This window comes from Bombina bombina, chromosome 7 (genome assembly GCF_027579735.1).
Source record: "Bombina bombina isolate aBomBom1 chromosome 7, aBomBom1.pri, whole genome shotgun sequence".
NCBI classification, from domain to species: domain Eukaryota; kingdom Metazoa; phylum Chordata; class Amphibia; order Anura; family Bombinatoridae; genus Bombina; species Bombina bombina.
Genome location: NC_069505.1, coordinates 148,335,957 through 148,363,095, shown reverse-complemented (window position 1 = coordinate 148,363,095; position 27,139 = coordinate 148,335,957). Strand labels below are relative to the sequence as shown.

Genomic DNA, 27,139 nt, shown 5'->3' with positions numbered 1-27,139 from the left:
ACTAGACCCCTGCAGAGACATAATAACTGGTTACAGTGCAAGATGAACCCCCTTGTGTGGTTTTAGACCTCTGCAACATTTGTAGTTAAGCGTCTGCTGATTAGACATAATAGTAATCACTTCATCTGTATTATGTTACAATGGGTACATGTTTTTTCTTTGATATTTCCATGACAGAACAAATGTGTGTCCGAAATGCATTCTACCATGTCAACATTTCTTTAAAACAAATGTAACATTGGTTTGAGAAAAATAATTCTGTAGGGTAGATAGTGAACCTTCCATATCCAATGGTTAACTTTTAAAGGTTGTTTTATTCTATTGCTTATCCATTTTTATTAAATTAGTTCATCCCTAATTGTTAAAAGTATATTCCACATATCTGCTACCTATTCGCTAAAGTAATATTTTAGTAAACAAATAAATCTGTGATATACTCATGCTTTTCTCTTATGAATACTTGGGGGAAAAACCTCACAAAGGTGTAAAAATAAGTTAAATACAGGGAGTGCAGAATTATTAGGCAAGTTGTATTTTTGAGGATTAATTTTATTATTGAACAACAACCATGTTCTCAATGAACCCAAAAACTCATTAATATCAAAGCTGAATAGTTTTGGAAGTAGTTTTTAGTTTGTTTTTAGTTATAGCTATTTTAGGGGGATATCTGTGTGTGCAGGTGACTATTACTGTGCATAATTATTAGGCAACTAAACAAAAAACAAATATATACCCATTTCAATTATTTATTTTTACCAGTGAAACCAATGTAACATCTCAACATTCACAAATATACATTTCTGACATTCAAAAACAAAACAAAAACAAATCAGTGACCAATATAGCCACCTTTCTTTGCAAGGACACTCAAAAGCCTGCCATCCATGGATTCTGTCAGTGTTTTGATCTGTTCACCATCAACATTGCGTGCAGCAGCAACCACAGCCTCCCAGACACTGTTCAGAGAGGTGTACTGTTTTCCCTCCTTGTAAATCTCACATTTGATGATGGACCACAGGTTCTCAATGGGGTTCAGATCAGGTGAACAAGGAGGCCATGTCATTAGATTTTCTTCTTTTATACCCTTTCTTGCCAGCCATGCTGTGGAGTACTTGGACGCGTGTGATGGAGCATTGTCCTGCATGAAAATCATGTTTTTCTTGAAGGATGCAGACTTCTTCCTGTACCACTGCTTGAAGAAGGTGTCTTCCAGAAACTGGCAGTAGGACTGGGAGTTGAGCTTGACTCCATCCTCAACCAGAAAAGCCCCCACAAGCTCATCTTTGATGATACCAGCCCAAACCAGTACTCCACCTCCACCTTGCTGGCGTCTGAGTCGGACTGGAGCTCTCTGCCCTTTACCAATCCAGCCACGGGCCCATCCATCTGGCCCATCAAGACTCACTCTCATTTCATCAGTCCATAAAACCTTAGAAAAATCAGTCTTGAGATATTTCTTGGCCCAGTCTTGACGTTTCAGCTTGGGTGTCTTGTTCATTGGTGGTCGTCTTTCAGCCTTTCTTACCTTGGCCATGTCTCTGAGTATTGCACACCTTGTGCTTTTGGGCACTCCAGTGATGTTGCAGCTCTGAAATATGGCCAAACTGGTGGCAAGTGGCATCTTGGCAGCTGCACGCTTGATTTTTCTCAGTTCATGGGCAGTTATTTTGCGCCTTGGTTTTTCCACACGCTTCTGGCGACCCTGTTGACTATTTTGAATGAAACGCTTGATTGTTCGATGATCACGCTTCAGAAGCTTTGCAATTTTAAGAGTGCTGCATCCCTCTGCAAGATATCTCACTATTTTTTACTTTTCTGAGCCTGTCAAGTCCTTCTTTTGACCCATTTTGCCAAAGGAAAGGAAGTTGCCTAATAATTATGCACACCTGATATAGGGTGTTGATGTCATTAGACCACACCCCTTCTCATTACAGAGATGCACATCACCTAATATGCTTAATTGGTAGTAGGCTTTCAAGCCTATACAGCTTGGAGTAAGACAACATGCATAAAGAGGATGATGTGGTCAAAATACTCATTTGCCTAATAATTCTGCACTCCCTGTATGTTAATTGTTCAGAGTCAGACTAAATGCATTGCTATATGAATATAATTATTTAGATATGGCATGCAATTTTAAACAATTTTATATTTACATCTATCACTAATTTTGCTTTGTTCTCTTGGTATTCTTAGTTGAAAGCTAAACCTAGGAGGTTCATATACTAATTTCAAAGCCCTTGAAGGCCGCCTCTCATCTCAGGGCATTTTGACAGTTTTTCACCACTAGAGGGTGTTAGTTCATGTGTTTCATATAGATAACACTGTGCTCGTGCACGTGAAGTTCCTAGGAGCCAGCACTGATTGGCTAAAATGCTTTTTTGTCAAAAGAACTGAAATAAGGGGCAGTTTAAAAAGGCTTAGATACAAGATAATTATAGAGGTAAAAAGTGTATTAATATAACTGTGTTGGTTATGCAAAACTAGGGAATGGTAATAAAGGGATAATCTTTCTTTTAAAACAATAAATATTCTGGTGTAGACTGTCCCTTTAAGGAAAATACTAATAAACAGTATACCAAATATGAGAAGAAAAACATTACCATTATAGTACAATATTACAATCATAAAAACGTAAAAAAGTTAGGTCAAATACAAAAGTGCCACACAAGATATACAATTATATCATAAAAGATGATAGATGCATTGATATGATGGAAATAAAAACAAATCACAAATGGAGACATATAATGATAACTGTATTGTATATTTTTGAAAGTATGAATAAACAGTGTTAGTGCAGGATAGATTGGCTCTATCATTTATCATGTTATAGTAAAAGAAAAGTTTTCCACAACTGAGTGGTTGGATGAGGCTTTCCTATGGCACCTAAGAAAACAATGTTTTGGAGACAGTAATGGACCTACATATACACAAACATTACTATTATTTAAATGTGATTCAAAATTTCTACAAATTTATACATTCACTGTCCTTTAATGAGTTCATGTTCAAAAAAATATATCATGAGCAAAGTAACATTAAAAAAAAAAACTTTATTGATTGTAAGAATAAAAACATATACAAAGTCAAACAGTTTAGTAGTGTGCTAACTGGTGTGGAAGAAATCATATGCATTTCATGCCACTGGGCACTTTGTTAGGAATAAAGTACCCTCTCCCAAAGTTTAACCCTTTAGTTGTCACCATGATACATAACAGGAACCTTACTATAAAATGTAAAAAAGATGTGCCATTATGGTTAATATACAACAGATCAGTAAATAATAGTGTAATAAAAACAGAATTTATGCTTACCTGATAAATTACTTTCTCCAACGGTGTGTCCGGTCCACGGCGTCATCCATTACTTGTGGGAAATGTTCTCCCCCACAGGGAAAGGCAAGGAGAGCACACAGCAAGAGCTGTCCATATAGCTCCCCCTCTGGCTCCGCCCCCCAGTCATTCGACTGACGGTTAGGAGAAAAAGGAGAAACTATAGGGTGCCATGGTGACTGTAGTGTATAAAGGAAAAAAAAAAAAAAAACCAGGGCGGGCCGTGGACCGGACACACCGTTGGAGAAAGTAATTTATCAGGTAAGCATAAATTCTGTTTTCTCCAACATTGGTGTGTCCGGTCCACGGCGTCATCCATTACTTGTGGGAACCAATACCAAAGCTTTAGGACACGGATGAAGGGAGGGAGCAAATCAGGTTACCTAAACAGAAGGCACCACGGCTTGCAAAACCTTTCTCCCAAAAACAGCCTCCGAAGAAGCAAAAATATCAAATTTGTAGAATTTGGCAAAAGTGTGCAGAGAAGACCAAGTCGCTGCCTTACATATCTGGTCAACAGAAGCCTCGTTCTTATAGGCCCATGTGGAAGCCACAGCCCTAGTAGAGTGAGCTGTGATACGGTCAGGAGGCTGCCGTCCGGCAGTCTCATAAGCCAAGCGGATAATGCTTTTCAGCCAGAAAGAGAGAGAGGTAGCAGTAGCTTTTTGACCTCTCCTCTTACCAGAGTAAACGACAAACAAGGATGAGGTTTGTCTAAAATCTTTTGTTGCTTCTAAATAGAACTTTAAAGCACGAACAACATCTAAATTGTGTAATAAACGTTCCTTCTTTGAAACTGGATTCGGACACAAAGAAGGAACAACTATTTCCTGGTTGATGTTCTTGTTGGAAACAACTTTTGGAAGAAAACCAGGCTTAGTACGCAAAACAACCTTATCTGAATGGAACACCAGATAGGGTGGATCACACTGCAAAGCAGATAATTCAGAAACTCTACTAGCAGAAGAAATAGCAACCAAAAACAGAACTTTCCAAGATAGTAACTTAATATCTATGGAATGTAAAGGTTCAAACGGAACTCCTTGAAGAACTGAAAGAACTAAATTTAGACTCCAAGGAGGAGTCATGGGTCTGTAAACAGGCTTGATTCTAACCAAAGCCTGAACAAAAGCTTGTACATCTGCAAAGCTGCCAGTCGTTTGTGCAACAAGACGGATAATGCAGAAATCTGTCCTTTTAGAGAACTAGCTGACAATCCTTTATCCAAACCTTCTTGGAGAAAAGAGAGAATCTTTGGAATTTTAATCTTACTCCAGGAGAATCCTTTGGATTCACACCAACAGATATATTTTTTCCATATTTTATGGTAAATCTTTCTAGTCACAGGTTTTCTGGCTTGGACCAGAGTATCAATCACAGAATTTGAAAACCCACGCTTGGATAAAATCAAGCGTTCAATTTCCAAGCAGTCAGCTGCAGAGAAACTAGATTGGGATGTTCGAATGGACCTTGTACTAGAAGGTCCTGTCTCAAAGGTAGCTTCCATGGTGGAGCCGATGACATATTCACCAGGTCTGCATACCAAGTCCTGCGTGGCCACGCAGGAGCTATCAGAATCACAGAGGCCTTCTCCTGTTTGATCCTGGCTATGAGCCTGGGGAGGAGAGGAAACGGTGGAAACACATATGCTAGGTTGAACGACCAAGGCGCCACTAATGCATCCACTAGAGTCACCTTGGGATCCCTGGATCTGGACCCGTAGCAAGGAATCTTGAAGTTCTGATGGGACGCCATTAGATCCATGTCTGGAATGCCCCATAATTGGGTTAACTGAGCAAAGACCTCCGGATGGAGTTCCCACTCCCCCGGATGGAAAGTCTGACGACTCAAATAGTCCGCCTCCCAGTTGTCTACTCCTGGGATGTGAATAGCAGATAGATGGCAGGAGTGATTCTCTGCCCATTGGATTATCTTGGTTACTTCCTTCATCGCTAGGGAACTCTTTGTTCCCCCCTGATGATTGATGTACGCAACAGTCGTTATGTTGTCCGACTGAAATCTTATGAACCTGGCTTCCGCTAGCTGAGGCCAAGCCAGGAGCGCATTGAATATAGCTCTTAGTTCCAAAATGTTTATCGGGAGAAGCGACTCTTCCCGCGACCATAGGCCCTGAGCTTTCAGAGAGTCCCAGACCGCGCCCCACCTCAAGAGGCTGGCGTCGGTCGTGACGATGACCCACTCCGGTCTGTGGAAACTCATTCCCTGAGACAGGTGATCCTGGGTCAACCACCAGAGAAGTGAGTCCCTGGTTACCTGGTCTACTTGAATTTGGGGAGACAAGTCTGTATAGTCCCCATTCCACTGATTGAGCATGCACAGCTGTAATGGTCTTAGATGAATTCGAGCAAAGGGAACCACATCATTGCTGCGACCATTAGTCCTATTATTTCCATGCATTGAGCTATGGAGGGTTGAGGAATAGAGTGAAGAACTCGACAAGCTTTTAGAAGTTTTGTCTTTCTGACGTCTGTGAGAAAGATCTTCATTTCCACAGAATCTATTATTGTTCCCAGAAAAGGAACCCTTGTGGACGGTGACAGTGAACTTTTTTCTATGTTCACTTTCCACCCGTGAGATCTGAGAAAAGTCAACACAATGTCTGTATGAGCCCTCGCTTTGGAAAGAGACGACGCTTGGATTAGGATGTCATCTAGATAAGGTGCTACAGCGATGCCCCTCGGTCTTAGGACCGCTAGAAGGGACCCTAGCACCTTTGTGAAAATTCTGGGAGCGGTGGCTAAACCGAATGGAAGAGCCACAAACTGGTAATGTTTGTCCAGAAAGGCGAACCTCAGGAACTGATGATGAGATTTGTGGATTGGGATATGCAGATACGCATCCTTTAGATCCACGGTAGTCAAAAATTGACCCTGCTGGATTGTTGGTAAGATTGTCCGAATGGTTTCCATCTTGAAGGATGGAACTCTGAGGAACTTGTTGAATATCTTTAAATCCAGAATTGGCTTGAAAGTTCCCTCTTTTTTGGGAACCACAAACAGGTTTGAGTAAAACCCTAGACCTTGTTCCCCGGAGGGGACTGGGTTTATCACTCCCATCTTTGATAGGTCTCTTACACAATGTAAGAATGCCTGTTTCTTTATCTGGTCTGAAGATAAGCGAGACAGGTGGAACCTTCCCTTTGGAGGAAGTCCCTTGAATTCTAACAGGTATCCCTTGGAAACTATCTCTAGTGCCCAGGGATCCAGAACATCTCTTGCCCAAGCCTGAGCGAAGAGAGATAGTCTACCCCCTACCAGATCCGGTCCCGGATCGGGGGCTACCCCTTCATGCTGTCTTGGTAGCAGCAGCAGGTTTCTTGGTTTGTTTACCCTTGTTCCAGCCTTGCATGGGCTTCCAAGTGGGTTTGGGCTGGGCCGCGTTACCTTCTTGTCTAGCGGCAGTGGAGTTATTAGCCGGTCCGTTCCTGAAATTGCGAAAGGAACGAAAATTAGACTTTTTCTTAGCCTTAAAAGGCCTATCCTGTGGGAGGGCATGGCCCTTACCCCCATTGATGTCTGAAATAATTTCCCTCAATTCCGGCCCAAAAAGGGTCTTACCCTTGAAAGGAATATTCAGTAACTTAGTCTTGGACGACACATCTGCCGACCAGGATTTTAGCCAAAGCGCCCTCCGCGCTACTATAGCAAAACCTGAGTTTTTCGCCGCCAATTTAGTTATTTGAAAGGCGGCATCCAATATAAAGGAATTAGCTAACTTTAATGCATGAATTCTGTCCATGACTTCTTCATAGGAAGTCTCTTTCTGGAGCGACCTTTCTAGTTCTTCGAACCAAAAGGACGCCGCTGAAGTGACAGTAATAACACACGTAGCTGGTTGATGGATGAACCCTTGCTGAACAAAAATCTTTTTAAGCAATCCTTCCAATTTTTTATCCATAGGATCTTTGAAAGCGCAGCTGTCCTCTATAGGAATAGTTGTGCGCTTCGCTAGTGTTGAAACAGCTCCCTAAACCTTCGGGACCGTTTGCCATGCGTCCCTTCCAGGGTCTACTATGGGAAACATTTTCTTAAATATAGGAGGTGGGGCAAAGGGTACACCTGGCTTCTCCCACTCCTTTTCCACTATGTTCGCTATCCTCTTAGGTATTGGAAAAGTGTCGTCGTGCACTGGGACCTCTAAAAATTTGTCCAATTTGCACAACTTCTCTGGTACTACCATGGAATCACAGTCATCCAGAGTAGCTAATACCTCCTTAAGCAAAGCGCGGAGATGTTCTAGCTTAAACTTAAATGCCACTAGATCAGGTTCTGCCTGTTGAGAAATTTTTCCTGAGTCTGAAATTTCACCCTCAGACAGCCCTTCCCTCACAGCCAATTCCGATTGATGTGAGGGTAAAATAGATAAGGCATTGTCAGCGTCTGATTGTTCATCCTTTTTATCTGTATTTAAAACTGAACAATCATGCTTTCTCTGAAAAACTGGCAGTTTGGATAAAAGATTTGCTATAGAATTATCCACCACTGCTGATAATTGTTGCATAGAAATAAGCACTGGCGCACTAGGTGTCGCCTGCGCGGGCAAAGCTGGTGTAGACACAGAAGGAGAGGATGTAGAGCTATCCCCACTACCTTCATTAGATAAATCATCTTGGGTAACATTATGAAAAATAACAGAGCTGTCCTGATTTTGTTTGGATGCTATGGCGCAATTATCACAAACACTCGAAGGGGGAACCACATTTGTCTCTATACACACAGAACATAGGTTATCTGATGGAACAGACATGTTAAACAGATTTAGGCAGGAAAACAATGCAATAAAAACGATTTTAAACAAAAATGTTACTGTCTCTTTAAATAATAAAATGACACATTTATTTCTGAATGTTCAAAAAACTATGAAGGCAATATCCGATTTTTCTGAAATTTGTACCCCAGTGTCTTAAAGCTTAGAAAGTATTGCACAGCAAATAATAAAAGCAAACCGGAGCTAATTGTTGGATTTAACCATTTTTACACACCACAATCCCAGCTACAGCCTTGCTGCAGCTTTTGACCTTCCTTAGGGGTCACCATTCACAGAAAAAAGCCTTTTGGAGTCACTTTCTGAACCACAGGACCGTCTCACATGAATCTGCATGCACTGCCTTGAAATTCAACTGCACAGCTGAAGTGCCAAAATGAGGCTTCCTCCCTCAGCACACTAGAGTGAAGGGGCCATCCTGACTAGATTTAGGTGTCTAAAACAAGCCAGATCAATAAAAAACGTTCCCAAGTGTATGTGAGCTTATAAAATATTTCAAATTGTATAATATTGTAATAAAAACCAATCGATTTAGCCCCTAACAGTGTCTACCAGCATAAAAAACAAAAAGGGGAAGCCTGTTATCTTTTTTGCTGAGGTGAAAGAAAAATGGCTTACCGTTTTCCCTGAGGGGAAAAATGACTGTCATCTAGCATTAGCCTGTGTTGTTAGAAGGAGACTAGTCATACCTGAAGCAGATGAGTCTGCAAACTGTTACCCCCAACTGAAGTTCTCTTGTTTCAACAGTCCTGCGTGGTAACAGTAATGGATTTTAGTTACTTGTGCTAAAATCATAGCCCTCTTAAACAGAAATATTCATCACTTTTCTGTTATAGAGTAAATAGTACAAGCCAGCACTATTTTAAAATAACAAACTCTTGATAGAAGAATAAAAAACTACAACTAACACCACAAACTCCTCGCCATCCCCGTGGTAGATGCTACTTGTTCAGAGCGGCAAGGAGAATGACTGGGGGGCGGAGCCAGAGGGGGAGCTATATGGACAGCTCTTGCTGTGTGCTCTCCTTGCCTTTCCCTGTGGGGGAGAACATTTCCCACAAGTAATGGATGACGCCGTGGACCGGACACACCAATGTTGGAGAAAAGTGTAATATCTATCTATCCATCCTCCTAACTGCTGTTTGACAGACTGGTAAAGCCATATCATTTTATACAACACAACTGACTAAAGTATTAGCTTATCATGCAATACAGTATGTTCATTTTTAAAGGGATATGAAAGGCAAAATTAAACTTGCATGATTCAGATAGAGCATGTTATTTTATTACACTTTTAAATTCACTTCTATTTTAAAATGTGCTTCGCTCTCTTGGCTTCCCTTATTGAAAAATAATCTGCACATATCCTACACTAGTGGGAGCTGATTGGTGCCTGCACACATTTGTCTCTTGTGATTAGCTAACTAGATGTGTTCTTCTAGCTGCCAGTAGAGCAATGCTGTTCCTTCAGCAAAGGATAACAAGAGAATGAAGCAAATTTGATAATAGAAGAAAATTGGAAAGTTGTTTAAAATTATATGTTCTATCCAAATCATGAAAGGAAATGTTGGGGTTTCCTCTCCCTTTAAACACAGGAACATTATTTAGGTGTCAAAAGAAAATTACCCTGGACAGATCACTATGAATATGTATTACATTTTAATATATAAGTGGCTATCGGCTAGATTACGAGTATTGCGTTATGAGTGAAAAAATCTCATAACGCTGCTTTTTCACTACCGCTGGTATTAGTCTTGTAGGTACAGCTGTACCGCACATTTTCTTGGCCGTAATGCAACGTAACTACCGCACCTTTCAAAAAGTCATTTTTCATTGGGACTCCCATAGCGCCGGTATTACGAGTTTTGCCTGGGAGGCCAAAAAGTGAGCGGTACAACCTATACCGACAAGATTCATACTGTCATCTAAAGTCAGTAATTATGAGTTTTGCGCTACAAAGCTGTAGCATAAAACTCATAACTAAAGTGTTACAAAGTACACTAACACCCATAAACTACCTATTAACCCCTAAACTGAGGCCCTCCTGCATTGCAAACACTATAATAAAAATATTAACCACTAATCTGCAGCTCTGGACATCGCCGCCACTATAATAAACATATTAACCCCTAAACCACCGCACTCCTGCAACGTAAACACTAGTTAAATATTATTAACCCCTAAGCTACCGCCCCCAATGTCACCGCCGCCACTATATTAAAGTTATTAACCCCTAGACCTAACCCTAACCCTAAATCTAACCCTAACATCCCTAACGTTAAAATAATTAAAATAAATCTAAATAAAAATTACTATCATTAACTAAATATCTCCGATTAAAAACTAAATACTTATCTGTAAAATAAATCCTAAGATAGCTACAATATAACTAATAACCCCTAATCTGCTGCCTCCGACATCACCGACACCTACATTACACTTATTAACCCATAATCTGCCGCCCCCAACGTCGCCTCCACCTACCTACACTTATTAACCGCATATCTGCTGCACCCAACGTCGCCGCGCTAAAGTTATTAACCCCTAAACCTCTGGCCTCCCACATCACTAAATAAATATATTAACCCCTAAACCTAACCCTAAGTCTAACCTTAACCCTAACACCCCTAACTTTAATATAATTAAAATAAATCTAAATAAAATGTACTCTTATTACCTAACTAATACATATTTAAAACTAAATAATTACCTGTAAAATAAACCCTAAGCTAGCTACAATATAAGTAATAGTTACATTGTAGCTATCTTAGGTTTTATTTTTATTTCACAGCTAAGTTTGTATTTATTTTAACTAGGTAGAATAGTTAGTAAATAGTTATTAACTATTTACTAACTACCTATTTAAAATAAATACAAATTTACCTGTAAAATAAAACCTAACCTGCCTCACACTAAGACCTAACATTACACTACAATTAAATAAATACCATTAATTTAATACAATTAACTAAATTACTAAAAAATAAAAAACACTAAATTACACAAAATAAAAAAGAAATTATCAAATATTTAAACTAATTACACCTAATCTAATAGCCCTATCAAAATAAAAAAGCCCCCCAAAATAAAAAAAAACCTTAGCCTAAACTAAACTGCCAATAGCCCTTAAAAGGGCCTTTTGCGGGGCATTGCCCCAAAGAAATCAGCTCTTTTACCTGTAAAAAAAATACAAACAACCCCCCAACAGTAAAACCGACCACCCACACAACCAAACCCCCCAAATAAAGCCCTATCTAAATAATCCTAAACTCCCCATTGTCGTGAAAAGGGCATTTGTATGGGCATTGCCCTTAAAAGGGCATTTAGTTCTTTTTCCTTGCCCAAAGCCCTAATCTAAAAATAAAACCCACCCAATAAACCCTTAAAAAAAACTTAACACTGAAGATCCACTTACAGTTTTTGAAGACCGGACATCCATACTCAACGAAGCCGAGAGAAGTCTTCATCCAAGCAGCAAGAAGTCGTCCTCCAGACGGGCAGAAGTCTTCATCCAGACGGCATCTTCTATCTTCATCCTTCTGAAGCAGAGCGACACCATCTTCAAGACATCTGGCGCGGAGCATCCTCTTCTTTCGCTGGCTCTTCAAGAATGAATTTTCCTTTAAATGACGTCATCCAAGATAGCTTCCCTTGAATTCCGATTGGCTGATAGAATTCTATCAGCCAATCGGAATTAAAGGTGAAAAAATCCTATTGGCTGATGCAGTTGAGGATGGATGTCCGGTCTTCAAAAACTGTAAGTGGATCTTTGGGGTTTAGTGTTAGGTATTTTTAATGGGTTTATTGGGTGGGTTTTATTTTTAGATTAGGGGTTTGGGCAAGGAAAAAGAGCTAAATGCCCTTTTAAGGACAATGCCCATCCAAATGCCCTTTTCCGGGCAATGGGGAGTTTAGTTTTATTTAGATAGGGTTTTATTTGGAGGGTTGGTTATGTGGGTGGTGAGTTTTACTGTTGGGGGGTTGTTTGAATTTTTTTTACAGGTAAAAGAGCTGATTTATTTGGGGCAATGCCCAGCAAAAGGCCCTTTTAAGGGCTATTGGCAGTTTAGTTTAGGATAGGGTTTTTTTTATTTTGGGGGGGGGGGCTTTTTTATTTTGATAGGGCTATTAGATTATGTGTAATTTGTTTAAATATTTGATCATTTCTTTTTTATATTGTGTAATTTAGTGTTTTTTATTTTTGTAATTTAGTTAATTGTATTTAATTAAAGTAATGTATTTAATTGTAGTGTAATGTTAGGTGTTAGTGTAAGACAGGTTAGGTTTTATTTTACAGGTAAATTTGTATTTATTTTAAATAGGTAGTTAGTAAATAGTTAATAACTATTTACTAACTAGTCTACCTAGTTAAAATAAATACAAACTTAGCTGTGAAATTAAAATTAAACCTAAGATAGCTACAATGTAACTATTAGTTATATTGTAGCTAGCTTAGGGTTTATTTTACAGGTAATTATTTAGTTTTAAATATGTATTAGTTAGGTAATAAGAGTACATTTTATTTAGATTTATTTTAATTATATTAAAGTTAGGGGTGTTAGGGTTAAGGTTAGACTTAGGGTTAGGTTTAGGGGTTAATATATTTATTTAGTGATGTGGGAGGCCAGAGGTTTAGGGGTTAATAACTTTAGCGCGGCGACGTTGGGTGCAGCAGATATGCGGTTAATAAGTGTAGGTAGGTGGAGGCGACGTTGGGGGCGGCAGATTAGGGGTTAATAAGTGTAATGTAGGTGTCAGCGATGTCGGAGGCAGCAGATTAGGGGTTAATAAGTGTAGGTAGGTGGCGGCGATGTCAGGGGCAGCAGATTAGGGGTGAATAAGTGTAATGTAGGTGGCGGCGATGTCGGGGGCGGCAGATTAGGGGTTAATAAGTGTAATGTAGGTGGCGGCGATGTCGGGGGAGGTAGATTAGGGGTGTTTAGACTCAGGGTTTATGTTAGGATGTTAGGTGTAAACATAAATTTTCTTTCCCCATAGGAATCAATGGGGCTGCGTTACAGAGCTTTACGCTCCTTTATTGCAGGTGTTAGGCTTTTTTTTAGCCGCCTCTCCCCATTGATGTCTATGGGGAAATTGTGCACAAGCACGTAAAACCAGCTAAAAGCAGCGCTGGTATTTGGGTGCGGTATGGAGCTCAACGCTGCCATATTGCCCGCTAACACTGGGTTTTTGCAAACCTGTAATAGCAGCGCTATTAAAGGTGAGCAGGGGAAATAACTTGCAAATTAGTAGCGAGCCGCTCATAACGCAAAACTCGTAATCTGGCTGAAAATTAGTAATATGTACTGTATATAGAATGTGAATAATGTTGCAAAGGCAATATTGAAAACAAAATCTAAATTAAATGTAAAGCTTTGTAGAACTAAGAGCAACGTTTGTTGCTGCAATTTGCAATGTTATTAGCTTGTCAAAGATTTGTTGATTTACCTACAACATTTTTGTCATTAAAAATATTGCACATTAAAAATGAAGTCTGTCATTTAAAAAAAATAAAAGTGCGTTAAAATGAAGTCTGTTGTTATTAAGAATAGAATGAATTTACTGTCAGTTTGACAGATGGAATGATTAAATAAAACCCTGTACTAGAGAATAGAGAGGGCATAGCCCTTCCTTATAATTCTTCAAATGTCCTTTACTTTGTTATTATTTCCTGTCTAGAACACCCCAGCCATCAAAGAATAGCTTGGGGCGATAAATTAGAAATCTGATTAGCACAGAGCTTACTGCAAAGCATGGTGGGTCAAGGATTCCCTAGACTCACCTTGTCAGATTTTTTCATTTCAATGTGGTTCTCTCTAAATTTGTCCTGTAGAGACTCAGCCAGCTGACAGAGCAAAGCACCATTATCCAGTCTCTCCATAAAGGTCTCTGCTGTTATTTCTTTTCCTGTCAAGAAAAAACCAAAAGGTGAAATATGTCAGGCATTGTACAGAAGATATATATATATACAGAATTAGAACCACGTTTACTCCTCACATCTGGAATAGGTTAACCAGAAATGTACTTTTCTTTATCTTTGAGGGATCAAGTCATGCTGTTAAGATAAGAGATAACCCTTAAATTTTGTTTACTGTCAGTATATATGTCAGTATAATAATGCCACAATCCTGACAATACTACAGCAGATTTTAGATTATGAGTTTTGCGTTGGGGTGCGGTGCTAACCTGCACGTTATTGTCACCGCTCACTTACCTTCAGCGCTGGTATTACAGGTTTTCCTAAACCCGGCGTTATTAGGCAAGAAGTGAGCGTAGAGCAAAATTGAGCTCCGTACCGCACTCCAATACCAGCGCTGCTTAAGTTAGCGGTGTGCTGGTTTTATGTGCTCGTGCATGAATTCCCCATAAACATCAATGGGGAGAGCCGGCTGAAAAAAAGCCTAACACCTGCAAAAAAGCAGCATAAAGCAGCCCCTTGATTCCTATGGGGAAACTAAATTTATGTTTACACCTAACACCCTAACATGAACCCCGAGTCTTAACACCCTTAATCTTACACTTATTAACCCCTAAACTGCCACCTCCGACATCGCCGACACCTACAATATATTAGTAACCCCTAATCTGCGGCCCCCAACATCGTCGACACCTACATTATATTTATTAACCCCTAATCTGCCGCTCCGGACATCGCCGACACCTACATTATATTATTAACCCATAATCTGCTGCCCCCAACATCGCCGACACCTACATTATATTTATTAAACCCTAATCTCCTGCCCCCAATGTTGCCACAACCTACCTACACTTATTAACCCCTAATCTGCCGTCCCCAACGTCGCCGCCACTATAATAAACATATTAACCCCTAAACCGCAGCACATATTATTAACCCTTTATCTGCCGCCACTATAATAAACATATTAACCCCTAAACCGCAGCACATATTATTAACCCTTAATCTGCCACCCCTAACATCGCCGCCACCTACCTACATTTATTAACCCCTAATCTGCCGCCCCAACGTTGCTTCAGCCAATAGGATTATTAGTTATATTGTAGCTAGTTTAGGGTTTATTTTACAGGTAAGTATTTAGTTTTAAATAGGCATTATTTAGGTAATGATAGTAATTTTTATTTAGATTTATTTTAATTATATTTAAGTTAGTGGGTGTTAGGGTTAGGGTTAGACTTAGGTTTAGGGGTTAATAAATTTAGTATAGTGGCGGCGATGCTGGGGGCGGCAGATTAGGGGTTAATAACTGTAGGTAGGTGGCGATGTTAGTGGTGGCAGATTAGGGGTTAATAATATTTAATTAGTGTTTGCGATGCGGGAGTGTGGCATTTTAGGGGTTAAAATGTTCATTATAGTGGCGGCGATGTCGGGGGCGGCAGATTAGGAGTCAATAATATTTAACTAGTGTTTGCGATACGGCAGTGCAGTGGTTTAGGGGTTAATATGTTTATTATAGTGTTGGTGATGTCGGGAGCGGCAGATTAGGGGTTAATAATTTTATTTTAGTGTTTGCAATGTGGGAGGGCCTTGGTTTAGGGGTTAATAGGTAGTTTATGGGTGTTAGTGTACTTTTTAACACTTTAGTTATGAGTTTTATGCTACAGCATTGTAGTGTAAAACTCATAACTACTAACTTTAGAATGCGTTACGAATCTTGCGGGATAGGCTGTACCGCTCACTTTTTGGCCTCCCAGAAAAAGCTTGTAATATCGGCGCTATGGAAGTCCCATTAAAAAAGACTTTACGCAAATTGCGTGCGCCCTTAAACCTGCAAGGCTCGTAATACCAGCGGTAGTGAAAAAGCAGCGTTATGAGCCTTAACGCTGCTTTTTTACTAATAACGCAAAACTCGTAATCTAGCCGTATGATATTTGTACTAAGCAGTGGAGGCTGATTTATAGCACTTGCAGTGCAAGCTCATTCATGCAAGACTGCTTACCGCAAGTTGCACTGCTTTGCAACTTTTGTCATCTCAGAGATAAATCACCCCGTACTTGCATGTTCAGGATGATTGACAGGTTGTGCGAGAGCTGGCTGTCGCTACACAAGCAAATACTTGTGAAATAGAAAATACAGCAGTAGATGTACAGTGTCTGCTGCTTGCTCACTGTGAAGAAGGGTGGACAGGATCCCAAGCTGGGTCCATCTGCCCTTAGTACAAGGGGCCCAAAGACATATGTGAATAAATACAATAACTACCCTTGCTTAAAAAAATGGCTGCTCGTCCTATCTTCCAATGGGTTCAAACACTGCCATATAATTTAGTTGTTTTTTTTTAGTTTTGTTTCAAGAACTATATATTTAAAGGGCCATAATAGTAAAAAAAATTACTATGGACCATGCTCTAAACTGTCAGAAAAAAATTGCAAAAATTGTACCTTTAGAGGTACAACAGCTTGTCACTGGGGCAGTACCCTCAAAGGTACACCCGCTGTACCCTTTAACATGGGTATAAATTAGTACCCTTGCAGATTGTACCTTTTAAAGGCAAATATGTACCTTTGGTGACTAGATTAGACCTCAGTGCTATGGTACCATATTGTACCCTTAAAAAATGGTGCAAATCTAGCCTTTTAAGGGTACTGCTCCAGTGACAAGCCCTTTGTACCTCATGATGGCAAATTTGTACTCATCAATACAGCATATTACAAATGCTGTTTCATTAAATTTATTATATAACATTCACATATGCATTCATTTAATGTGTTCTTTTTCAGACAGTATTACAATAGCCACAGTCAGTTTTAAAAACGTTTGGATACTGTAGCCATATAGCAAATCCAAAGACTGCTACAGAACTACCTGAAAGAACCAAGCTAAACAACCAGTTCCAAAAAAGAACTACTCAATGAGTTTTATATCACTCTGTACTAGACTTTAAAAACACCCCATTTAATTTAGGGTGACATGCCACATAAAACATAAATATATAGAAAACATATAGAAAACAACGGAATAATAAAATATAACTCTAACAAAAAGAAGGGGGATTCGGGGGAGGGATAAACGATAAAAATCACAGCCATTCATTGAATTGTCACTCTATGCAAAATATATGCAAATGAGTCTATTTCCCCAATACACATTTTGGTGATGAACCTGCTACCAATAGATGGAGCTGTGTTACACATGTCAAGGAACTTTCAACCAACAGATGGTGCTATGGCGTGTTACACAATGTCCATGTATGTGACTGGGGAGCGGTTACAATTTTATTTTATTTTTTTAAAAACTGATAGAGTTTAAAACAAAAACAAAATATTTGTAATTTTAGTTAATACATTTGCTTTATGTTTAAGAGTTAACATCTTGATGCTCTAAATATAAACATTAAAATGTTAAATGCTTGTTTGCTATTTAGAACCAGTAACACAGTATCATTGAATATATAAGTTATTAAGTATTTTTCTGCTTTGCCCGCTTCTTGCATATTACTAACAACAATTGAACATTATTGAGGTGTACAAATGATATGGACTTGCAGGATTTGGCAGCCTTGAACCACCCATCCCCTTAACCTTTTAGTCACACAAGTGATTGTACCTTTTTGGGGGGATTAAATGGTACAGACATGGACCCTTTGACAGTTGGAAACATATTTGTACCTTATTTACCGCTAAATGGTACATATTAGTTCCTTAAGGTGTAATTATGATCCATTGATGGTACAACCACAGCAGTTGTACCTTAAGTGTTCACAAACTGACCCCAACCGTACCCTTTTTTCTGACAGTGTACTGTGCGTTTAACCCCTAGAAAGAAGTGCTGCTTGAGTTCCACAGTGATTTGCCTGTCCCAAGTGGAACCTGCCACTGATCCAATCAGCAGTGCTAGTTACACATATGAGTCATGCAGTGCAATGCCGGTTCCGAGCATGTGTTTAACTCCTTTGCTGGGATTAAATGCACAGTAAGGAAGGGTTGATAGTTGTAAAATGACTTGCAGTAAGAAATTACAGCATGCAAATTTTCAACTATTATGGCCCTTTAACCATATACAGTATACTGTGTATATATACACACACACAAATACACTCACTCTTATATAGTAGTCAAAGAAATAAGTCAGTGGTCTAGACTGATAAAGACTCACTGAAAGGGACATGCAACCCAAACATTTTCTTTCATGATTTAGGTAGAACACACAATTTAAAACAACTTTCCAGTTTACTTCTATTATCAAATTTGTTTCATTCTCTTGGTATGCTTTGTTGAAGGAGCAGCAATGCACTACTGGTTTCTAACTGAACACATGAGTGATCCAATGACAATCGGTATATATATGCAGCCACCAATCAGTAGCTAGATTCTAGGTTCTCTTCTGCTCCTGAGCTTTTCTTGATAAATCTTTCAGCAAAGGATAACAAGAGAAGGAAGCAAATTAAAAACTAAAAGTAAATTGGAAAGTTGTTTAAAATTGTATGCTCTGTCTAAATCATGAAAGAAAATGTCCTTTAAGGACTGTGTTTCTGCGTAGTCATCAAGAATAAACACTTGCAGCCACAGTGCTGGCATGGAGGTGGAACAAGACATTCCCTGAAAGTGATGAGGATTTTTAGCAGGTCATAGTCTTTACTGATAGTCTGGTTTGAAGAAAGCACACGATTTAACCTTACCATTTTAAAGGTGATAAGGATAGCTATAATACACATTTAGCAAATACTGTTAAATTAACTATTATATTAATTGTGGAAATACAGGTGATCTTATAATCATTTTTTTTTCTCTAAATATTTAGAGACATGAAACCACAATATTTTCTCTTTTATGATTTAGATAGAGAAACTAATTTTACTTTGATAATCAAATTTGCTTTGATCTCTTGGTAACCTTTGTTGAAGGAGCAGCAATGCACTACTGGGAGCTAACTGAACATATCAGGTGAGCCAATGACATGAGGCATATATGTGTAGCCATCAATCAGCAGCTAACACCTAGTAGTGAATTTTTCCTCCTGAGCCTTACTATGTATGCTTTCCAACAAAAGATACCAAAAAAACTAAGCAAATTAGATAATAGCAGTAAATTGGACAGTTGGTCCGTCTTAATCATGCAACTTTAGTTGTTTTTTGTTTCACTTTATTGTCCCTTTCAGTTGATGATGGTAGCAAGTGTGAAATTCATATTAAAGGGACATTGTACTCCAGATTTTTCTTTGCATAAATGTTTTGTAGATGATCCATTTATATAGCCCATCTGATAGTTTTTTTTTATAAAAATGTATAGTTTTGCTTATTTTTTTAAGAACATTGTACTGATTTTCAGAAAGCTAACCAAGCCCCACAGTGTCAGATGTATACATGCGTTTACAGACTACTGCAGGCTCATGTTTATATTACCTGTCTTTTCATATGCAGGGAAGGAGGGGGTGTCCCTTTCAACAGTGCTAAACTGGGAGCTTCTAAGTAAATTTTTAAAAGTTTTTTTACTGGGTTTTTAGATCAGTATCTGTGCATATTCTTCCTTATAGTATTGTCTATTACATCCAGTTATATGAAAATTGGTGTATACTGTCCCTTTAAGAGTGAAGGGTGCAGTTTTCATGTGTTTGTTACTAATCATAGCTCCAGCATTATGCCCCATATCTTTATGTTTTTGTTTGTTTGTTTGAAAAGATCAATTTTGCAAGAGCAGTAAGTTTTATTGAATCAAGTCAAGTAATGCCTCACACAGCAAGGCACATGTATTTTCTATTATCTCCTTGTAGAAGAGTAATGATTCTTTGCAACATGCAGACAATATTTAATACAATACATGAGAAGAATTGTACTCAGAAGTTACAATTCAGAAGTTTAGTGTTTCTATTATATTGTTCCTGGTTATCCACGATCCAAAATCTAAACACAAAATGTGTTTGGGCCAAAGAGGTTTTTCAAAGCTTTTTATAAGAACTGTGTGTTAACAGCTGGTTATATTTCACCATAGTAAAGCATTTGGCAGTGACCCTGCAATACTCTACTTTTCTTCACATACATGATACTATCATTATAATTTTAGGCTACAATGCATGTCAATTCATTATTCCCATATTTATATTAACAAAATTCTATCTTGTGTGAGCATCATTTCAATATTACGCTATGTACGGCTTCTGGGTTTTATTTCAGGTACAAATGTTGATGAGAAAATTAATATTCCAACAAACTAATTCCTCAAATAAAAATTACATTAGACTTTGGTACTGATATCCATACACTGGGTCTAGGTGCATGGTGTTATTTTATTTAGTATTAAAAAATATTGTATATTTTAAAACATCCTCTTTTCATGCAACAAAGTAAAACTAAATACATAAGTATGTAAATAAAATAATGTCTGAAGAAGTGATTTACTTGCTATCTTGTTTTTTTGTTTGCTGTGGGTTCAGTTGAGGTAAAACCAAGAGGATGTTTAAACATCGTATAAGGGAACATAAGGACAACATTATAGCTAAAAGCGACTCTAGTTGTACTAACTGCAGCGCAAGTGCGGTATGCCTAAAAAAAACATACCACACTTGCACTGCTGTTAGAGCAACACTCGTAATCTAAGCGATAATGAGGAATATTCATGTTAATACATTTCAGAATCTAGCTTAAACACATATGCAGCTTATCAGGTTCTTTCTTGCATACGTGGGCTGTAACAACGTTTTACAGTGATATACACTTAATCTGGCACATATCAGCGATTCTAAGATCGAGTCCTTATAACTTGCTGGCAAGATTCTGAGGATTTGCCTACCCAAGGACCCGTGAGTCAGTGACAGCGAGTGAGCAGATGACCATACAGTCTGGTTATAAATTAGAAATACTGATTCCTGTGATACATTGAATGTTTACTTTAGCTGCATCAGGGTAAAGATTATGCATGTGCAAAGCAACGCTTCAGGAACCTCCAGACGTACATGTAACCACAGGTTAAAAAACAGAGCTCTAGAGTAGAGAAGCAGCCTAATAATATTCTACTACAGTCCAGACTAAAATGGCTTGGGTGATATAGCATTTGATTGGTTGTATTGTTAAAGGGACAGTAAAGTCATAAATAGACATTCAGAGACAGAGCATATATTTTTAAACAACTTTCCTATTTACTTCTATTATTTAATTTGTTTCCTTCTCTTGTTATCCTTTGCTGAAAGGTTTATCTATGCTCAGCAGCAGCAGATTACCTGTTCCTAGCTGCTGATTGGTTGCTGCATATATATAATAATTGTCATTGGCTCACCCATGTGTTCAGTTAGAATCCAGTAGTGCATTGCTGCTCCTTCAACAAATTATACCAATAGAATGAAGTAAATTTGATAATAGAAGTAAACTGGAAAGTTGTTTAACATTGTATGTGTTACCTAAATCAGAAAATAACGCCAAGATTACGAGTTTGGCGTTAACAGGGGTGCGGGGCTAACAAGGCTTTTTTTTCTAATTCTACCCTAAGCCAACGCTGGTATTACAGGTTTTTTTTAAACCTGGCGTTAGCCGCAGAACGGTGATCGTAGAGCAGAATTTAGCTCCACATCTCACCTTAATACCAGCGTTGCTTACGGTAGTGGTAAGCTGGCTAAACGTGCTCATGCACGATTTCCCCATAGGAAACAATGGGGCTGAGCTGGCTGGAAAAAAACCTAACACCTGCAAAAAAGCAGCGTCCAGCTTCTAACGCAGCCCCATTGTTTCCTATGGGAAAATAAAAAATATTTCTGCACCTAACACCCTAACATGAACCCCGAGTCTAAACACCCCTAAACTTACACTTATTAACCCCTAATCTGCCGCCCCTGACATCGCTGACACCTACATTATATTATTAACTCCTAATCTGCCGCTCCGGACATCGCCGCCACTTTAATAAAAATATTAACCCCTAAACCGCCACACTCCTGCCTCGCAAACACTAGTTACATTTTATTAACCCCTAATCTGCCGTCCCTAACATCGCCGACACCTACTTACATTTATTAACCCCTAATCTGCCACCCCTAACGTCGCAGCTACTATAATACATTTATTAACCCATAAACTTAAGTCTAACCCTAAGTCTAACCCCCCTAACTTAAATATAATTTAAATTAAACAAAATTAATTTAAAGGGACACTCAAGTCAAAATTAAACTTTCATTATTCAGATCGAGCATGCAATTTTAAACAACTTTCCAATTTACTTCCATTAACAAAATGTGCACAGTCTTTTTATATTTAAACTTTTTGAGTCCCCAGCTCCTACTGAGCATGTGCAGAATAAAGGTGTATGCATTTGTAATTGGCTGATGGCTGTCACATGGTACGTGTATGCATTTGTGATTGGCTGATGGTTGTCACATGGTACAAGGGGAGTGGAAATAGACATAACTTTTAAAATTGTCAGAAAAAAATCTACTACTCATTTGAAGTTCAAACTAAGTGCTATTGCATTGTCTTGTTATCTTGCATTTGTTGATTATGCAAATCCACTGTTTTGACTGGTCCTTTAACATAATTAAATACATTATTCCTATTTAAAACTAAATACTTACCAATAAAATAAACCCTAAGCTAGCTACAATATAACTAATAGTTACATTGTAGCTAGCTTAGGATTTATATTTATTTTACAGGCAACTTTGTATTTATTTTAACTAGGTACAATCATTATTAAATAGTTATTAACTATTTAATAACTACCTAGCTAAAATAAGTACAAAATTACCTGTAAAATAAATCTTAACCTAAGTTACAATTACACCTAACAATACACTATCATTAAATAAATTACCTAAACTACCTACAATTAATGACAATTAAATTCAATAAACTAAATTACAAAAAAAACAAACACTAAATTACAGGAAAAAAAAAGAATTACAAGAATTTTAAACTAATTACACCTAATCTAATTCCCCTAATAAAATAAAAAAGACCACCAAAATAATAAAATTTCCCTACCCTATACTAAATTACAAATAGCCCTTGAAAGGGCCTTTTGCGGGGCATTGCCCCAAAGTAATCAGCTCTTTTACCTGAAAAAGAAAAATACAATACCCCCCAACATTAAAACCCACCACCCACACACCCCTACTCTAAAACCCACCCAATCCCCCCTTAAAAAAAACTAACTCTAACCCCCTGAAGATCTCCCTGCCTTGAGCCGTCTTCACCCAGCCGGGCACAAGTGTTCCTCCATACTGCAGAAGTCTTCATCCGATTGGGGCAGAAGAGGTCCTTCAGACGGCAGAAGGCTTCATCCAGGCTGCATCTTCTATCTTCATCCTTCCGGAGCAGAGCGGAGCCATCTTCTATCCAGCCGACGTGGAGCCATCTTCTTCAAACGACGTCCTAACAAAGAATGAAGGTTCCTTTAAAGGACGTCATCCAAGATGGCGTCCCTTGAATTCCAATTGGCTGATAGGATTCTATCAGCCAATCAGAATTAAGGTAGGAAAAATACTGATTGGATCAGCCAATAGGATTAAGCTCACATTCTATTGGCTGTTCCAATCAGCCAGTAGAATGCAACCTCAATCCTATTGGCTGATTGCATCAGCCAATAGGATTTTTCCTACCTTAATTCCAATTGGCTGATAGAATCCTAATTCCAATTGGCTGATAGAATTCTGCCGTCTGGAGGACCTATTCTTCCCCGATCGGATGAAGACTTCTGCCGTATGGAGGACCACTTGTGCCCGACTGGGTGAAGATGGCTCAAGGTAGGGAGATCTTCAGGGGGTTAGAGTTAGGTTTTTTTAAGGGGGGATTGGGTGGGTTTTAGAATAGGGGTGTGTGGGTGGTGGGTTTTAATATTGGGGGGTATTGTATTTTTCTTTTTCAGGTAAAAGAGCTGATTACTTTGGGGCAATGCCCCGCAAAAGGCCCTTTTAAAGGCTATTTGTAATTTAGTATAGGGTAGGTATTTTTTTTTATTTTGGGGGGCTTTTTTATTTTATTAGGGGGATTAGATTAGGTGTAATTAGTTTAAAATTCTTGTAATTCTTTTTTTATTCCTGTAATTTAGTATTTGTTTGTTTTTGTACTTTAGTTTATTGAATTTAATTGTAATTAATTGTAGGTAGTTTAGGTAATTTATTTAATGATAGTGTAGTGTTAGGTGTAATTGTAACTTAGGTTAGGATTTATTTTACAAGTAATTTTGTACTTATTTTAGCTAGGTAGTTATTAAATAGTTAATAACTATTTAATAACTATTGTACCTAGTTAAAATAAATACAAAGTTGCCTGAAAAATAAATATAAATCCTAAGCTAGCTACAATGTAACTATTAGTTATATTGTAGCTATCTTATGGTTTATTTTATTGGTAAGTATTTAGTTTTAAATCATTTATTTAATTATGTTAAATTAATTTTGTTTAATTTAAATTATATTTAAGTTGGGGGGGTTAGACTTAAGTTTAGACTTAGGTTTAGGGGTTATTAACTTTAATATAGTAGCGGCGACGTTGGGGGTGGCAGATTAGGGGTTAATAAATGTAAGTAGGTGTCGGCAATGTTAGGGACGGCAGATTAGGGTTAATAGTGTTTGCGAGGTGGGAGTGCGGGCGGTTTAGGGGTTAATACATTTATTAAAGTGGCGGCGACGTTGGGGTCGGCAGATTAGGGGTTAATAATTGTAGGTAGGAGGCGGCGACATTGGGGCAGCAGATTAGGGGTTAATAAATATAATGTAGGTGTCGGCGATGTTAGGGGTAGCAGATTAGGGGTTCATAAGTATAATGTAGGTGGCGGCGATGTCCGGTCGGCAGATTAGGGGTTAAAAATGTTATTATAGTGTTTGCAATGTGGGGGGGGGCTCGGTTTAGGGGTTAATAGGTAGTTTATGGGTGTTAGTGTACTTTTTATCACTTTAGTTAAGAGTTTTATGTTCCGGCGTTAGCCTATAAAACTCTTAACTACTGACTTTTAAATGCGGTTGAAGTCTTGACAGGAGAGGGTCTACCGCTCACTTCTTCCAAGACTTGTAATAACAGCGTTAAGCAAATCCCATTAAAAAGATAGGATACGCAATTGATGTAAGGGGATTTGCGGTAGCCTCGAGTCGCGGAAGAAAAGTGAGAGGTGAGCCTCTACCTGTCAGACTCGTAATACCAGCGTTAGATACAAAGCAGCGTTGGGACCTCTCAACGCTGCTTTTTAAGGCTAACGCCAAACTCGTAATCTCGCCGTAAAATGTTTGGGTTTCATGTCCCTTTAAGAGCCTCTGCTTTAAAAAAAAATATTGTAGGCTTCAATATTTAAATATGCATATTTGTTTGCAATGTTATATACTACTGCAAAGGCATGCATTAACATTTAAAGGGACAGTAAAGTCAAAATTAAACTTAAATTGACTGGACAGAGTATGAAATTTTAAATATTTTTTTACTTATATTATGAATTTTGCTTAGTTCTCTATGTATCCTTTGTTAAATAGAAATCCTAGGTGAGCTCAGAAGCATGCACGTGTTAATATCCATCTGACATTAGTGTTTGCAACAATTTTTATTGCAGTGTTATACAATGTTGCAAATACTGCTGCCATAGACTGCTAAAGACATGCACACTCTCCTAATCCCCTATCCTAGTATAAAAAGAGAACAACATAAGATAACAAGAGAACAAAGCAAATTTGATCAAACTAAATTGCTAACTCTACCTGAATTATGAATGTTTCATTTGTACTTTACTGTCCCTTTAAGCAGAACTTCTGTGTCAATTTAACTTATTTTAAAGGGATATAAACTAGAATATCTGTATTTAATCATTCTAAAAAATGTTTCCTTCCGAGTTACTTCTGTAACAAAAAGTACTTCTTTATCTTGCATCATTTGCTGAAAGCACAGAGAGCACTAGAATATAACATTGTTACAAACACTGCTGACATACCACTGCAATATTGCTAATACATATATATTGCAAATATGATTCTATTCAAAGATGTAATCCATCTATATGTACATTTTGAATGTCCACTTAAAAGGACAAGAAACCCCAAAAAAATATTTTATGATTTGGATAGAACATACAATTTTAAACAACTTTTTCAAATGTACTTCTGTGACCAAATTTGCTTCATTCTCTTGTTATCTTTTGCTGAAGGAACAAAATTGAACTACTGGCAGCTAGATTAAAACATCTAGTCAGCCAACCACAAGAGGCAAATGTGTGCAGGCACCAATCAGCAACTAGATCCCTCTAGTGTAGGATATGTGTGCATTAATTTTCAACAAGGGATACCAAGAGAACAAAGCACATTTGAAAGTAGAAGTGAATGTAAAAGTGACTTAAAATGACATGCTCTATCTGAATCATGCAAGTTTATTTTTAACTTTCCTATCCTTTTAGGAGGCTCTTAAATGTACTTCTGTTACCAATTTGACATTTTATTTTGTATCCTTTGTTGAAAATATAACTAGGTAGGCTCAGAAGCAGCAATGCACTCCTGGAAGATAGCTGGTGATTGGTGGATACACGCGTATGCCTCTCGTCATTGGCTCACCTGATGTGTTCAGCTAGATCCCAGCTGTTAAATTTCTGCTCTAGAACTGATTTTATAGAAACATTTAATAATAAAAAAACCTTTGTGATTCAGATAGAGCAAGGCAATGTTAAACAACTTTCCAATTCACTTGTATCATGAAATTTGCTTTGTTCTCTTGTGCTGAAAGCTAAACCTAGGTTGGGTCAGTTTGTGCATTTTTATTTATAAAAATCTTTTACCAGGAAGGATACATTGAGATTTCTCTCGTTTTCAAATATGTCCTGGGTGTACAAAACATTGTATTTATACAATAAAATACAAAAACAATAATAATACACAATATATACAAAAATTAACATAGAACAGGTGGGAAATATATAACCAACCATGACAGGTGCATTCTGTTTTGAGTAGACTGACCATATTGCCGCTTTAAAAAGGGACACATATGAAAAATACATATGTCAGGGCTGTTTAAAGAAATATTTTGAATAATGTTCCATTATTAGAACCCTGACATATGTATTTTTCATATGTGTCCCTTTTTAAAGCGGCAATATGGTCACCGTAGTTTTGAGATATGCAGAGAAGGATCTCTTAAAGGATTTTAGGC

General features: G+C 38.1%; 1 protein-coding gene across 2 annotated transcripts in view; it reads right to left on the bottom strand.

Moving 5' to 3' along the window:
- GAS2 (growth arrest specific 2) overlaps positions 1-27,139 on the bottom strand; it is a 463,160-nt gene that overhangs the window by 286,578 nt on the left and 149,443 nt on the right. For both annotated transcript variants that reach the window (XM_053720381.1, XM_053720382.1), the window contains one exon: positions 13,903-14,027. In XM_053720381.1, the coding sequence (XP_053576356.1) occupies positions 13,903-14,027 (125 nt within the window). The remainder of the gene's footprint in view (positions 1-13,902; positions 14,028-27,139) is intronic.